The following is a 16,993-nucleotide window of genomic DNA, read 5'->3' as shown; positions in this document are numbered from 1 at the left end:
GATTTAACACAATATGCTTTCTTGTTTTCCATTGCTATATAAATGGAGGCAAGTTAAATTCAATTCTGTGTACCTGTATATTTTTTGTAGGTCTGCCTGTTCAGAGGTTTCTGTGCAGTGAATACTGAATCTACAGGTTTAATTTTCTTGGTTCATTCATGTAATACCAAACAAATGTCCTAAATGGACTATCATTTCCAATTATACTTTTTCAACAAGAGACTGAACATTGGGAATAACAGCACTGAATAGATAATGGGACACACTTTATCAGTGTTGTCCATTACAAATTGCTGACTAGGCACAGTGCAGCTTTAGTGACATTGTTTTAGCCACATGCATTGATTTTAGTAGAAAACTCCTTACACCTACACGATATGGGTAAATATGCAACACATGTCTTCATATATTTGACAGAAATCTACCACCAGTTAAATAAACAAAGTGGAGCATTCACAATGATCAGCAAACGCACGTTCGCTCTTCAGCTTGCCATCTTACCAACAAGGGCGCAAAAAGATTAAAGTTCACATGCATATGTCATCTGATGACTGTTCATTACTCATTTTTTATTTGCTAATTAGAAATACAGTTTTTTGTTTAGTCATGTGTGGTTAGTGACTAAAGTAATGGACAACACTGCACAATGAATCAAACTTAAAACAATTCTAAGTTGCTTGTGCCAGTTCTAGGGGAAATAGTATGTGCACGTGTTAACATTGTGTAATTTTCTTAACCGTTAATGCTAATGAGATGTACCAGGCAGTTGCATCTTTTGTACTTCAGTTGGAAATGTTTTCCCATTAGCTTGCTGTGGTTGTCTTGTTCATCGTTTAAATAATCTTTGTGTTCTTTTGCAGGGGCCATTTTGCAGAGCTGCTTTGTTACTGGCAATACGTAGGAATGGATAAAAGTTCCATGGCCGCTGCTTACTTTGAATCTTTAAAGCAGTATGAAAAAAACTGTGAAGGAGAGGATATGATCACGCGATTGGCTGATCTCTATGAAACGCTAGGGCGCTTTTTGAAAGACTTGGGCCTACTGAGTCAGGTACTTACAATGAGTTGTGTCAAGGTTGTGAGGGGTTAAAAACTTAGTAGCCTCAAGGGCATGTTATGCTTACCATGGATCTAAGTTATAATTTTTTAAACTAAACACAGACTAATCCAAATGGGACTCTTAAATCAACCCTGTCTGAACTATAGGTATCACCAATAGCGAAAGCAGACTCTATGCAGACCTCCAATTAGATTCAAACACTGTAGTCAGTCAGGGGAGCAGAGTGATTTGAATTAGAGACGGTATAATAAAGTATATGGCCTGATGCAACTTTTGGAGAGCCAATTCCTGTCTTTGTGGAATGTGCATTTTGGCGTTCGCTGGCCTGTCTCTCAGATCCACATGGTCCTCATTACCGAAGAAGCTTCAGTGGCAAATTAGAAGTGTTCAAGAGAAATATGTTTCAAATATGGGAGCTCCCTTAATGGCTTAGTTGTACTGTGTTGTGTAGTTCCAAATCATACAAACCAGAAGGTCTCAAGTTCACCTCCCAGTTTGTGAAAAGTTAGTTTATTTCAGCTGAGGTAACAGTTGGGGTACAATGTATTTTTTGGTGCTGTTTGAAACTGTTTGGCAATGTAATTTTTGCAGATTTTTATGAATAAAGTATATTTTGGATATTAAAAAAAAACAGTTGGGGTACAACTAGTAGCCTGAGCATCCCTAGGCTAGGGACAAGTAAAACTCAAAGTCTCCGGCCGGAAATTTATGAGCACGCCGCAAATTGCGGCAGCATGCTCTGATCTCAGCGGTCTTCAGGCACAGATGCACCGTCGCTGAATCCCTGTGATATTTCACACGGGGGCTCATTTAAATGACCTGGAGGGGACACCCGCTCTGCCCCCGGCAACAACGTCCGGCGCCACCGCCATTTTTAAAAGGCTTCAAGTCCTTACTGGTAAGTGTAATATTTAAAGGTGCCGTTGCAATTAAAAGTGGAAATGAAATTTAAATGTAACTTTGAAACCCTTCTCCCACCCCCCCATTGAGTAAACAATAAATAAAATGACCTATGCCCCCCAAAAAAACACCTTTTGCTATGCCGAACATTCACCCCGCCCCCCCCCCCCCCCACCCAACTTCAGCACCTTTGACCCTTAACCCCTTCCCACTATCCCCACGGCCAATTGGAACAGTTTTTCCCCCTATGCGCTGATATTTTCACTCCTCTCCCTCCCCCCCCCCCCCCTCACCAGTATCACGCCTCGGAACCTGAATGGAGTTCCGAAGGTGTGGGGGTTCTGGTCGGCACAGGAATATCAGCATGGGGTGGCTGATGGGTCATGGTGAGTTGTTTTGCATTTATTTTAATTCATTTTAACATTTAAATGAAGGCCTCGCCACCGAGTGGTGGGGGTGCTGCACCGAGGCCTTGCCGCTGCTGGTAAAATGCGGCAGGATCTTCTCAGCATCAGAGGTCGGGGTGGGCCTCTCCTGGAAGAATTTTCCGGGCTCCCCCGCCATGACCCTCGATGCCGGAGACCTCTTAACGTTCTGGCCTCCATGTTCTGAATGAATAGTCAAAGTGATTTCTTCACAAAACCAGTATTTCTTATCACGCCATTTGCTAATATGAATGTCATTTTGACTGAATAAACTCTGTATTCTTACTGCTTCCTCCTACCCCCATCCCAACCATCCAATTCCATTAATCCACCTTGCTGCTTGTTCAGGCTGAACCAGACTATGCCCAACATCATTGCCCAATTTTACCCTGACCTGAGCTTTAAACCCCACCTCCAAGGCTGCCTATTTCCACTCCACCACATTGCTTGCCTCTGCTCCTACCTCCCTTTCACTGCTTCTCGATCTTTTATCCATACCCACATCACCTCCAGCAATTTACTTGCAAGCTCCTGCGTTTCAGTCTACATCAGTAATAAATGGTGCAATACTGTGGGTTTGACTGCATTATATCCCATAGTAAGTCCCCTTTCCATGTCAGCCCCTTCCTCACCAAACTCGATCAGCTCCATGGCCCTGCAATATAAAATTCACAAACCCTTGTCCTTATCTACGAGACTCAAAGTTCTTGTTCCTCTTTACCTCTCCCAACTTTGCTCCCATCGCTCCTCAGTATCTGCTTTGCCTCTGTAAACACTTTAGAACTTTTTTTATTACATTAATAATGCTGCATAAATGCCAGTAAAAAACAATGTTTCGTTACAGCAGCATTATAAGGTTTTTGGATTTTCTCCTGTTAAATTTGATGCGGTCCAAGTAAAACATTCACTTTAATGTTGTAATGCCAAAAGACAGCCTGCAATTCTAACCTGCCTGCTGTAAATATGGCCTTCCTTGTATGGTAAAGGAAACCTGGTAAATGTTAAAATCTTTCGACCTGCGTTATTAGCATGCCTAGGTCATAAGCAAAATATTTTAACTGTTGGCGACTTTTCTCATATATAGGCTGTTGCACCCTTGCAACGTTCTCTGGAGATCCGAGAGAGTGCGTTGGATCCGGATCACCCCAGTGTGGCTCAGTCCTTGCACCAGCTAGCTGGTGTGTATGTGCAGTGGAAGAAGTTTGGAAATGCAGAGCAGCTGTACAAGCAGGCACTCGAAATTAGTGAAAACGCCCATGGCTCGGTACATCCCAGGGTGGCTCAGGAGCTGGATGCTCTAGCAATGCTTTATCAAAAGCAAAATAAGTAAGTTCTTGAGTTAAGTTTGGTGCTAAAGGGCACCTTTTCAATTGCATTTTAAATTATAGATGTTACTGTGAGTAGTTTGCAGTTGTATTTTGCTGCTAAGAAGCTCAAAGTAATAATTATATTTCCAGAAGATTTAAATTTTTTGTAGAAATGTGTTACAACCAGGTGAGAAGGGGTCTAGGGGTTCCCTCTCAGCCTTTTCCTGGTTTAACCGTGACAGGGTTTAATTTTAGAAATGCAGTGTTTTTAATTCCCCCTCAGTGAATCCTTGTTCACTGCTCCAATTGTAAGGCAAAGAAATCAGATGCATTTCCTTAAATTTAAACAAGAAAGGTGGAGGTTTATTAATCTTAAACTCTAATCCAGTTAACGACTACGAATATGCGACGCGACCACGTTAGCATGCATATGCGATAAACACACGCAGCTAGAGACAGAAAAGGTATACAGGGGAAAGTTTGAGGCAATAGATGGGTTTCTGTTTTACTGTCCTTTGAGTTTGCTGTGGAGTCTTTGGTTTCTGGTAAGTTCGACAATTTGTTGGGGCAAAGTGCACGCTTCAGTTTGTTTCGAGGTCAGAGTCTTTTCTTGAGGTTTACATGTCTTCCGTGGGTATGGTGGCCTGGGAGAAAGTAAGAGAGAAAGAGCTTGTTCCAGCTTCAGTTCCTTTCTTTGTGGCACAATTCAAAAATTCCCCAGGTTGCCCAGCAGGTTAGTCATGTGACTAGCTCCTTATTTGGTACAGTCTGTCCTGTGAAGTTTGTGGATTTCAAAGCTCTCGATAGGAGTTGGGGGCGGCGGGGTGGTTTGGTGTAGTGCTGTCTCTTACTGACAAGATGTGGAGCCATTGTTAGAACAATCTCTGTTAATTGAATCAGTGAGCAATTCCTTTGTCTGTCCAAGCACTATCTCTTAGTATGCAAATGTTCTTCCAGCCAGGTGTCTGGTGATCTTCAAACCAGTCATTTCTTCCCTCCAGCCACAGTTTAAAATCAGTGTTCATATGATGAAATCAATATGCCTCATTCTTGGCAGGTGGGGGCCTGCATGACAAATGTTTGTTACCGAAGTCAAACTCTAACCTCTCCTCTATGCGTATTGCACTGTGTCATAATTTGAAAGCCTTCCCAATGATTAAAAGTCATTTATTCATAAATGTTGAATGCCTTTATTTATGCTTCAGTGGTGGTGTGGGATCTTGTACTGCTATGGGTAGACTTCCAATGTTTAATCTTTGCAGTACTATAAAGTATCTAAATGAGATTTTTGGTTTGCATTAAAATCCCTGAGACAGGGTAATGTTGGTTTTCTGCTGCTCAATTTTATACTTCCTGTTTCGTATTTTGAGGTATGAACAAGTGGAGCCATTAAGGAAACGGTCCATGAAGATCAGACAGAAGGTTTCCAGACAAAAAGGAAACATGGTAAGGGGTGAAAGATGTAATCAGTACACCTAAATTATTAGTGTGTGCTGTCTGTCCATAAAGGTCAGATGCAATGGTAGTGGTCAGGTGGCAGACTCGCTGATGTGGCAGATAGCTCTGACCTGGATAATGTTGAGTTTAAATGTTGTTTGGATAGTACAGCCACAAGAAGTGGCAAATATTCAACCATCAACATCCTGGGTGGGGGTTTACCATTGACTAGAAACGTAACTGGACCAGCGATATAAATACTGTGATTGCAAGAGCAGGTTAGAGGCTGGGAATTCTGCAGTGAGTAACTCACCTCCTGATGCCCCAAAGCTTGTCTGCCATCACAAGGCACAAGTCAGGTGTGTGATGGAACACTCTTCACTTGTCTCTGGATGAGTGCAACTCCAACAACACACTCGAAGAAGCTTGACACCGTCCAAGACAAAACAGCCCGCTTGATCAGCACCCATTCACTACCTTACACATTCACTCCCTCCACCACTGGCACACAGTGACAGCAGTGTGTACCATATACAGGATGCGGTGCAGCAATTTGCCAAGGCACCTTCAACAGCAGTTTCGAAACTCACGACCTCTAGAACCTAGAAGAACAAGGGCAGCAGACCCTTAGGAGGGGAGTGGTGGCATAGTGGTAATGTCACTGGACTAGTAATCCAGAGGCCCAGGCTAATGCTTTGGGGGCATGGGTTTGCATCCCACCATGGGAGCTGGTGAGCTATGAATTCAATTAATAAATCTGGAATTAAAAGGCTAATCTAATGGTGACCATGAAATCATTGTCAATTGTTGTAAAAAAAACCCATCTGGTTCACTAATGTCCTTTAGGGAAGCAAAATTGCCATCCTTATCTGATCTGGCCTACATGTGACTCCAGACCCACAGCAATGTGGTTGACTCTTTAATGCCCTCTGAAATGGTCTAGCCAGCGATGCCCGCATCCCTTGAACGAATAAAAAAAAAACGTATCCAGACTTGGAATATATCGCCGTTTCTTCACTGTCACTGGATCAAAATCCTGGAACTCCGTTCCTAACATCACTGTGGGTGTACCTACACCACATGGACTGCAGCAGTTCAAGGAGGCGGCTCACCGCCACTTTCCCAAGAACAATTAGAGATAGGCAATAAATGCTGGCCTTGCCAGTGATGCCTACATCCCATGAACGAAAAAAACATTCTCCTGACTTGAGCCCTGTAGATGGTAGAGAGGCTTGAGAAATCAGGAGGTGAACTATTGATCATAGAGCATCCTGCCTCTGTCTGCCCTTCTAGGCATGATGATGTTGATACTGCTGTTCCAGTTAGGCTTATGATCGGTGATGGCACTGGGGGTGGATTTGGTAGTAATGGTGCCGTGAAAGATCAGATGGCTAGGCTTTCTCTTGTTTGAGGTGGTCGTTAACTCACACTTTTGTATTTTGGTCCTGCTGTTAGCTGGCATGGGCTGAACGCTATACAATCATCATAGAGCAGCCCCACTTATGACCTTATGATGGGAGGTTATTGAAGCAGCTCAAAATGGTTGGTCCAAGGGTGCTGCTGTGATGACTGCTCTCCAACAACCGCAACTATCTTACTTTGTGCTAGATGTGGCTTCAACCACTGGAAGGGTTTCTCTGTTTTCAGCTCCACTGATCTCAATTTTCTTGGGGTTCTTGATGCCACATTTGGTCAAATGCTGCCTTGGTCTCAAGGGCAGCTGCTCTTATCTGTTCTCCGGCATTCAGCTCGTGTTAAGGCTGTGATGAGGTCTGGAGCCAAGCAGTTCTAGTGGAACCTGAACCAAACATTAGTGAGCAGGGTTTTGGTGAGTAGGTTCTGCTTACTGGTACAATTATTGACGGGAAATCTGATAAAGCAATAATTTGACTTGGATTTATCTTTTTTTTATCGGTCATATCTGGGCATTTCTCCACATTGCTCATTCAAAATGCTACAGTCCATGTTCTCACCCACATAAAGTCCCACTGTCATCCCTCTCCTCTCCATGCCCGAGCAAGCTAACCTTGAGGTAGTATTGAGGTAGTAATGCATTATTGCGACATTTAAACAATGAGTGGTCTGTTATATTAATATTGATATAATGCTGGATTTACTCTTCAGCATGGTTTTGCTGTTCTTCGCCGCCGAGTTCTGCAGTTGGAGGAGCTTAGCCTTGGAACTGAGTCAGCGGACACTGCTCGGATACTGAATGAGCTGGGGGTTCTCTACTATCTTCAAAACAACATTGAGTAAGTCGATGTAATTAACATATGATAAGGAGAACCAACGAATGTTCATTTCAGTGTTGATCATCTACTTAATAAATATCAGAATAAATGTTCGGCCTTGGTTATTTTAAGATCAAACTTCTTCTGAGTTCCTTTATATCACTGTGGCTTGCTAATAAAAGATCTAAAACTGTAGACACATTCTGTTCTCATGCTTGGCTGAGTGATGATATTCATTAGTGTTTTACTACCATTAGGTGGGTAGAGCCCTTTCCTATCCTGAGTGGTGTGAAACAGGGCTGTGTTCTCGCACCCACACTTTTTGGGATTTTCTTCTCCCTGCTGCTTTCACATGCGTTCAAATCCTCTGAAGAAGGAATTTTCCTCCACACAAGATCAGGGGGCAGGTTGTTCAACCTTGCCCGTCTAAGAGCGAAGTCCAAAGTACGGAAAGTCCTCATCAGAGAACTCCTCTTTGCTGACGATGCTGCTTTAACATCTCACACTGAAGAATGCCTGCAGAGTCTCATCGACAGGTTTGCGTCTGCCTGCAATGAATTTGGCCTAACCATCAGCCTCAAGAAAACGAACATCATGGGGCAGGATGTCAGAAATGCTCCATCCATCAATATTGGCGACCACGCTCTGGAAGTGGTTCAAGAGTTCACCTACCTAGGCTCAACTATCACCAGTAACCTGTCTCTAGATGCAGAAATCAACAAGCGCATGGGTAAGGCTTCCACTGCTATGTTCAGACTGGCCAAGAGAGTGTGGGAAAATGGCGCACTGACACGGAACACAAAAGTCCGAGTGTATCAGGCCTGTGTCCTCAGTACCTTGCTCTACGGCAGCGAGGCCTGGACAACGTATGCCAGCCAAGAGCGACGTCTCAATTCATTCCATCTTCGCTGCCTTCGGAGAATACTTGGCATCAGGTGGCAGGACTATATCTCCAACACAGAAGTCCTTGAAGCGGCCAACATCCCCAGCTTATACACACTACTGAGTCAGCGGCGCTTGAGATGGCTTGGCCATGTGAGCCGCATGGAAGATGGCAGGATCCCCAAAGACACATTGTACAGCGAGCTCGCCACTGGTATCAGACCCACCGGCCGTCCATGTCTCCGTTATAAAGACGTCTGCAAACGCGACATGAAATCGTGTGACATTGATCACAAGTCGTGGGAGTCAGTTGCCAGCATTCGCCAGAGCTGGCGGGCAGCCATAAAGACAGGGCTAAATTGTGGCGAGTCGAAGAGACTTAGTAGTTGGCAGGAAAAAAGACAGAGGCGCAAGGGGAGAGCCAACTGTGCAACAGCCCCAACAAACAAATTTCTCTGCAGCACCTGTGGAAGAGCCTGTCACTCCAGAATTGGCCTTTATAGCCACTCCAGGCGCTGCTTCACAAACCACTGACCACCTCCAGGCGCGTATCCATTGTCTCTCGAGATAAGGAGGCCCAAAAGAAGGTGGGTAGAAGTGTTGTATCTGCTTGCAGGACAGTTTCGAAATGCAGATTCCAATTCTTGCTGCCTCCTCAACTTAGTGCAGCAGTGTGACCACCTGTCAGTACTGCTCACGAAAAGACCTGAACTGTGACTTCTAAACTTCCCCTCGTGCTCTAGAAGTCTGATGATATGTACTTTTAGTTTGGAACCAAGCATTGTTCCCCTGTGCACAATCTTATTTATAAATTGGTAAAAGAAACAAAAAGCACCACATGCAGATTTTATTCAAAACGTATTGAAACCTTGCGCATCTCCATGCCTCTAGCTGTCTAGGCCCTAAGCTCTGGAATTCCCTCCCTGAACCTCTCTGCTTCTGAACTCTTTTAAGATGCGCCTCTGCGACCAGCTTGTCTTAATATTTCCTTATGTGGCTCAGTGTCAAATTTTATTGTTAATTGCTCCTGTGATGGGTATTGGAATGCTATATGAATGCAAGTTGCAGTCATTGAATAGACTATTACTATGAAATTTGCTGCCTAAAAGTGATTTCTTCATACTGTTTTGGAACCGAGATGCTATAGGGTGCAGGAATCACACATCAAGTGCTCTGATCTGAGAGTTTCCACGGAGCTATGATGCATTCTGCTGAGTGATTGCCAAAGCTTTGTGAAAACAAAGAAAAAGGCCACTCACTTGATTGTACACGCCACTTTCTACCTTCAAATAACGATCTGTATCCCATACAATTAAACTGAAGAAAATGGGAGTGAAATTGCTAAGCTGTTGTACTTCTTTAAATCGGATCAAAAATGCAAGCACGTTACCATCCTAGAGTCCTGAGTTAATATGTCAGAAATACTGTTACAGGCCTTGGAGGATTTATTTTTTTTTCTCAAATTCAACGTAGGACGGCAGAAATTTTCTTGAAACGTTCATTGGAAATGAGGGAGCAGACTCTTGGTTGTGACCACCCTGACTGTGCACAGTCCTTGAATAACCTGGCAGCTTTGTACAATGAGAAGAATGAGCATGAGAAAGCTGAGGAGCTGTACGAGAGGGCACTGGACATTCGCCGTATGGCCCTGGCGCCTGATCATCCCTCTGTGGCTTACACCGTGAAACATCTGGCAGTGTTGTACAAAAAGAGAGTGAGTCTGCCAAAATGGTGTTTGCATTGTAATACTGTTTTTATTTTAAAACACCTGCTCTGTTTCCCACAGTTAAGGCAACTGATTTTGCCCAGCACAGCATCCCATGACGTATCCTGCAAATAGTGGAATTGACTTTTAAAATACTATAAATTTAAAGAAAACTGCAGCACAAATGCCCGTTCCTGAGTGAGAACGAATCACTTCCCCTAGCCATATTTGTATTTTTGAATACTGTTTAAACTGATGGCAAGACTAGTTTTCTACATCAGTTAGAATAGAAATGAACCTGATTCAAGAATGAATGAATATTGGGTGTATTGTGCCACAGGAGGTCCGAAAACTAAAGAGCATCATTATTTCCCAGTGATAGTAAACATGTATTATTTTATAATTTAACATTTATAGAGGCTATCTTCTAAATGAAAATGACCAAAATAACTGAGATATATTCTCGGAACATAGGAGCAGGAGGAGGCTATTTAGCCCCTTTTAACCTGTTCCACAGTTCAGTGAGTTCATGGCTGATCTGTCACCGAACTCTGTACACCCATCTTTGCTCCATATCCTTTAACAAACTTATCAATCTCAGTTTTAAATTAAACAATTGGCCTAGCATCAATTGCCATTGCGGAAGACAGTTCCAAACTTCTGCCACCCTTTGGGTGTAAAAGTGTTCGCTAACTTCACTCCTGAAAACTCTGGCTCTAATTTTTAGACTATGTTCCCTAGTCCTAGACACCCCAACCAGTGGAAATAATTTTTCTTAATTTTATCCTCACAGTTCCCCTGAAAATTTTGAAACCTTTGATCAAATCACCCCTTAATTTTCAAAGTTCTGGGGACTACAACCCTGGTTTGTGTTTCTGTAGGTTTCATTGCACTGCACTTTAAATAATGCACAAATTTTTACATACAGAATGCTAATTCGCCTACAATTTTGCTTCAGCAATGCAAAATAATTCTCTTATACTTCCTTTTAAATCACCTAACAGCATCACTGGCACCTAGTCTTTTTAAATTAATGAATGTCCCTGCACCTACAGTGCTGGATATAAAAATACCCTGACACAAGTTACTGCTGTTGTTACTACATCCTGTCCCATTAGGGCTAAAGTGTAATTAAATTTCAGCTTGGCTCATCGATAGCAATCTTGTTTCTGAGTCAGGTCAAAGGCTCAGGACTCACTGCAGGAGATGGGCACATAATCAGTGCAGTACTGAAGGGGTGCTGCATTGTCGGAGGTGCCAATTTTTGGATCAAGCACATGTCTGCCTGTTCAGATGGCCATAAGAGGGGACAGGACTTTTCATGTCCTGGCCAACATTTATCCCTCAACCAGCATGTGTCAAAAACACTTTAATCATTCATCTCATTGCTGTTTGTACGACTAATTTGTGCAAATTGTATGCTGTGGTAGGCTACATAACAATGACTACACTTCAAAAGTAATCAAATTGTCTTTGAAGCACTTTGGGAGATCCTGAGGATGTGATGGGGACTGTATACAAGTTATTTCTTTGAAGTTTGAGTGGAAATGTGACATTTGGATAAGTGAACATCTGAGATTTTAATGGAATTTTACAGTATAAAATCTGTAACTTTATTAAAACAATATTTAATATTCCTTTGTATATGGAAGAGCAGATGGATTTATGTTGTAGGTTGTGATATTTATTTCCAAATGATCAGGGTTTCAAGAAACAAAAATTAGAATAAATAACTATTCATCTTCTAACCCATAAACAGTAAAAGGCATGAAACATTTCTTTTAAAGTCATAACATTTTGCCATGAATGCTGAAAATGTTTTCTATCATATTAGTCCTTGTTTGAATTTACAGGGAAAATTGGACAAGGCCGTTCCTTTATGTCAACTGGCAGTTGAAATTCGTCAGAAATCCTTTGGCCCAAAGCACCCAAGTGTGGCAACTGCCCTGGTGAATCTGGCTGTGCTGTACTGTCAGTTGGTATGTTTACTGTTGGCCTCACTATATATGGCTATTACTGCCATATCTCCTCTTTATTACGTTGTTATAAAGCTTAGAACTGTTTGCAGTATTTTAGGTAAAGCTTAAGAAAGTTGAACAGCAAAAGTGGATTTCCGGTAACTTGTTAATACAGGCAGTTTTGAATTGCAGTGGCACCTGTTGAATGCAAACTCAACTGAACTTGAGTACATTATTGTGAGGAGCAAGACGCTAAACTTTGGGGCCACATTTTTCAAGGTGGGGAAGAGAGAGAACATCAGGGGGATAAAAGCTGAACATTAATGATTGGGAAAGTAACCAGCCTAGGCCAAGTAATAAGGGATAACATGAGTTCATGCCTTGCCATGAGTATATATCTGGAATTTGAACATGCATCTCCACAATTTTACAATTGTTACAATAAGGAAGTAATGTGTCAAATGATTAGAGGGAGGGGTTGACAGTTTTTCTACAATTAAATAAGATGAATTTCAGATCACAGTTTTATATCTATAGAGGCACATTGCTAAAGAAATGATAAATTTGTAAAAGAAATGAGTTTAGGTCAGATTGGAGTAGTGCAGGATGTCTGAGCATCCCATTATAGCATGGACATTAGAGCTATGGAAAGGTTCACTAGCATGGTACCAGAAATAAGAGGTTATAGTTGTGAAGAAAAGCTCGGTAAAAGGGGATCTAATAGAAGTTTTCAAAATTATGACAATTTTTTCATTCTTGGGATGTTGGTACCATTGGCAAGGCTGGCATTTATTGCTCTCCCTGATTGGCCTGAGGCGGTTGTGATATAACTTGAGTGGTTTGGTAGGCCACTTTAAAGGGCAGTTAAGAGTCAACAATGTTGGTATGGGATTGGAGCAGATTTTCATGTGAAAGACAGCATCTCAGACCATGCCGTACCCTCTGGGCACATGCCTCTGGGTACTGCATGTGCTCAAGTCAATAGTGGCTATTGAGCTGGTGACCTAACTCAGGTGCAAGAGTCAAGCTGACTAGGATGGCTCTTACCATTTGCTGTAAATTGAGTAGTCCTTGTGACAACGTAAACGTTTGAGAACATATCATGTGCCAATGGATGATTTGCCAAGAGTGAAAGGTTACGTGTATGGAATAAAGAGCGTAGCGGAGTAAAATACATTGTTCGTTTACATGATATACTAACAATTGCATAAATTGTGAACTATTTTCATGCCAAGGCTAGCTTTAAGCTCATGATGAAATAATTTATTACAACAGTGAATAATCCATAAATATGTTTGCGTTCCACAGAAAAAGCACACTGAAGCTTTACCTCTATATGAACGTGCTCTGAAGATCTATGAGGACAGCCTGGGTCGTTGTCATCCCAGAGTAGGAGAGACACTAAAGAATTTAGCAGTGCTGAGGTAAGGATGACAGCTGCACTGAGCTCGGTCTTTAGTTGTCATTCAGCAGCAGAAATGTATCTCAGCAATGTTTGCTTTTGAATGATGACTGTACCCCTGGTCACTGGTGTGCTGTATACACTTGGTATGTCACTAAGCTACCTTTCAAGTGCTTAAAACATGTGGTATGATGCAATTTGTTGAAACATCAGTGTTTTACAGAAGACCCAGTTAGCTACAACTACTACAAACGGTGGCAACACTGGGCCTTCTGTTTATGTTTGTGGGATTTGCAAAGCTTGACTAGTTTGCGAGGGCACACAAGAAGGAAGCTGGTGGGTCAGAAAGGGGGACAATATTGAGTAAACTGTGCTGTATGTCATGCCCGATTAAAATCAGGAGCAACATACATGCAAGTATGCAGGAGCACAGATCATTGAACCACTCTGTGAAGGAGGGTCGTGTGAGTAATGGAGAAGCATACAAAATTCTTACAGGGCTCAACAGGGTAGATGCAGGAAGGATGTTTCCCCTGGCTGTGGGTTCTAGAACCAGGGGACACAGTCTCAATAAGAAGTAGACTGAAATGAGGAGGAATTTCTTCACTCTGTAAGATGGTGAATCTTTGGAATTCTCTACCCCAGAGGGCTGTGGACACTCAGTTATTGAGTATATTCAAGACAGAGATCGATAAATTTCTAGATGTTAAAGGTATCAAGGGATATGGGGAAAGTGTGGAAAAATGGCATAGAGGTAGATGATCAGCCATGACCTGGTTGAATGGCGGAGCAGGCTCAAGGGGCCAAATGGCCTACTCCTCCTATTTCCTATGTTCCTAATGAGGAACAAGAGCGAGACAGATAGAAACCGGGAACATTGCAACTGTAAGTTATGATGTGCGTTTTCTATCGATTAGAAATACTACCAAAAAAGCTATTTAAAAAAAAAAACACCTAATCTGCTTTAGATATTCACATAATTTTGAGGTTTTTAAATTAGGTAAATTTAAATTACGATTGGACACTCTGGGAAAATTATGAGTGTGAACTGGTGACCTGCCAAGTTGGGATACAGTGTGTTCTAGTAATAAGGTACCATCCTTTAAGATGAACGATGTGAGTTAGAGAATTTTGCAAAATTAAGTTGGTTCAGTTTGATATTTGCAACACTGAAGTGTGCAAAATGAGTGATTTTCAGATATCCTTTCATGTTAGTGTGCTAGAGTTCAAGACTGATATCTTGCAATTTATTTTACAGTTATGAGGAGGCCAATTTTGAAAAGGCTGCTGAGCTGTACAAGAGAGCAATGGATATTAAGGAAGCTGAGGCTTCAATGGTTGGCGGAAAAGCTCTTTCAAGGCATTCATCCACTGGAGACACCTTCAGTTTAAGAAATACTCTGGCTCCTAATCCCTACCTAGACTTGGGATACAGGTGACTTGCAATTCAAAATGGACAGCAGAAGCTGTAGCTGTGAAACATATCAGGACAAAGTGTCATTTTTATTTTTTTTTTACAGTTGCCTTGAGCACAATATGCTACATCAAGCCTAAAACAGAATTATATGAAAGTTTAAAATGGAAATCATCCAACAAACTGAAGTAATTATGTTATTTGTTCTGTGTAACAAGAAGAAATGTATCGGAATGAAAAATTAGGGTCAAGCACTAATGCTTTTGGCACATTGAAGGAAGATTAAAGTCCTTTCAGCCAGTAACTGGGATCACATTACCCGACTAGTGTTCTGAATTAGCAGAACACACTTGTAAATGAAGAATTTATCACTGAACAAGAACACTGCTTATAAAAAGAAACAAGGCTCCCTCTGTGCGCCTTTTGAAGTTTATACCAGTGCTGATATTGTATATCAGTGTTTTTAATATTGAATATAAATTTGTCTTTAAAGGTTTTACAGACTTGTATAGAGCAACATGAAATACCCTTCTTTCTTTGAAAGGAAAACAAAATTTTTGAAGGAAATTTCAACTTTTTCCTTCCAAAAAAAATCCTGAGATCTCCTTGAAGTAGGAATGGATCTTGATGTATATTTTTATGCTTGAATTGTTGTTGGAGCAAGTACTTTATATTCTTGGAATAGTGAATCAATACTGAGGGGAAACATTGCTAGTTTCAGCAGCATGCTCAGTACCTCAGAATATTAAATATAGCAGTTAAACATCTTGTTCTCACCCCTCTCGCTGCTGAAACTCTCATTCATCCCTTTGCCACTTCATTCTACTTTTCCAATGCACTCCTCCCAAATTCAATCCACCATTAACCTCAACTCATCCAAAACTCCCCTGCCCACATCTTTCCCACAAAATATCCTGTTTACCTATCACTGCTATCCTTATTGACCTCCATTGGTTTGCAGTCTTTCATCACATTGACTTCAAAATGCTCTGTCTTGGCTTCAGATCAGTTCATAGCCTCAAAAATGAATTTTTGAAAATTCATTCTCTGAATTTGTGTATTACTTGCATCTGTAATTGCCCTTGAGAAGCTGATGGTGCATCTTCTTGAGCCACTGCAGTCCGTATGGTAGTGGTGCACCCACAGTGCTGTTAGATAGGGAACGAGGATTTTGACCAAGTGCTGATGAGGGAAGATCAGAATAAGATGAATCTTGACCACATAGGGATCACACAAGAACCATTTCATCAGAGTGCCAGCATCACACATCAGTGAGAATGATGAGTAAAAACTTCTACCTGCCCCAGTGTAAATTTAAAAAGTGCAAAGAACAGCTTAAAAACTAGGTACAGTGGCATGGATGTCATTATTTCAGTCCACTTTCTAACCCGTAAATTCACAGCAATGGTTGCTAATATCTTGATTTACAACAATAACCCAGGGTCCATAAAATGAAATGCTTGAAATTGTGCACAATTATTCCTCCTTTGTTTACTAATTAACATTCCAAATTATTGCAATAACCAGCCTGGATTCACCTCTCAAGTCAGAATACTGTATTTAACATTACAGAAACATGATAAATTAAAAGTTTAGTACAGACAATAAAGACAAATCATTACACCTTCATAAGGCTATATTTACAAGGACAGAACTGCATAGGGAGGTGTGAATAATTAAGAAAGTGAGCTGACCATTGTGCAGCTCACAGAACTCCTGGTTAGATATGCACCAGCATCTTTTAAAAGCATCCTTCAGACCTACCTCTGAGAACAGTCTACTTCCCCTTTTGATTTGATCTGATCTCTGTGAAGTGATTTGGAACATTTTGTTACATTCATATAAGGCTTTATAATATAAGATATTGTCCTTTAATCTTTTATACAGAAATTTGTGCTAAAATTTAAATGTATCGTGCAAGTCCTGCGACAGCTTGGATTTTGACCCACATATCTTTGCTGTGTTACTGGATTTTCCCTTCAAAGAAAACCTGAGGCCGTACAAAGGGGAAAATAGGAACAGATCTCTTCAAATTTTTACAAGTATTTGGATTTTTGTATAGATGTAATGTTATCCTACATTGAGAAATCAGCTATTAAATCCTAAAAATACTGAAGTATTGTAAGTGAATATGCAATAAAAAATTGGAATTGTTTACCATCCTTGTAGCATGTATTGCAAAGTGATGAAACTTGCTAGCATTTATAATGGTGCCGAAATTGTAGATGCAATCCATCTGATGCAACTGGATAAATTAAAATTCATCCAAACTA

General features: G+C 41.4%; 1 protein-coding gene across 3 annotated transcripts in view; it reads left to right on the top strand.

Annotated features, from left to right (window-relative positions):
• The window catches only part of nphp3 (nephronophthisis 3), a 76,735-nt gene extending 59,742 nt beyond the window's left edge, over positions 1–16,993 (top strand). The window contains exons 21-30 of one of the 3 annotated variants that reach the window (XM_068054435.1): positions 861–1,050; positions 3,469–3,710; positions 5,062–5,137; positions 7,253–7,380; positions 9,715–9,955; positions 11,800–11,925; positions 13,213–13,328; positions 14,565–14,741; positions 14,827–14,908; positions 16,608–16,993. In XM_068054435.1, coding sequence (XP_067910536.1) covers positions 861–1,050; positions 3,469–3,710; positions 5,062–5,137; positions 7,253–7,380; positions 9,715–9,955; positions 11,800–11,925; positions 13,213–13,328; positions 14,565–14,741; positions 14,827–14,860 — 1,330 coding nt within the window. In that variant the 3' untranslated portion in view covers positions 14,861–14,908; positions 16,608–16,993. Of the gene's footprint in view, positions 1–860; positions 1,051–3,468; positions 3,711–5,061; positions 5,138–7,252; positions 7,381–9,714; positions 9,956–11,799; positions 11,926–13,212; positions 13,329–14,564; positions 14,742–14,826 lie in introns of all 3 variants that reach the window. The other 2 variants (XM_068054434.1, XM_068054436.1) reach the window with 2 other exon arrangements.

The sequence above is a fragment of the Heterodontus francisci genome, chromosome 2 (genome assembly GCF_036365525.1).
Source record: "Heterodontus francisci isolate sHetFra1 chromosome 2, sHetFra1.hap1, whole genome shotgun sequence".
NCBI classification, from domain to species: domain Eukaryota; kingdom Metazoa; phylum Chordata; class Chondrichthyes; order Heterodontiformes; family Heterodontidae; genus Heterodontus; species Heterodontus francisci.
The sequence above is the reverse complement of the archived record's forward strand: the minus strand, read 5'-3'. Positions and strand labels throughout refer to the sequence as shown.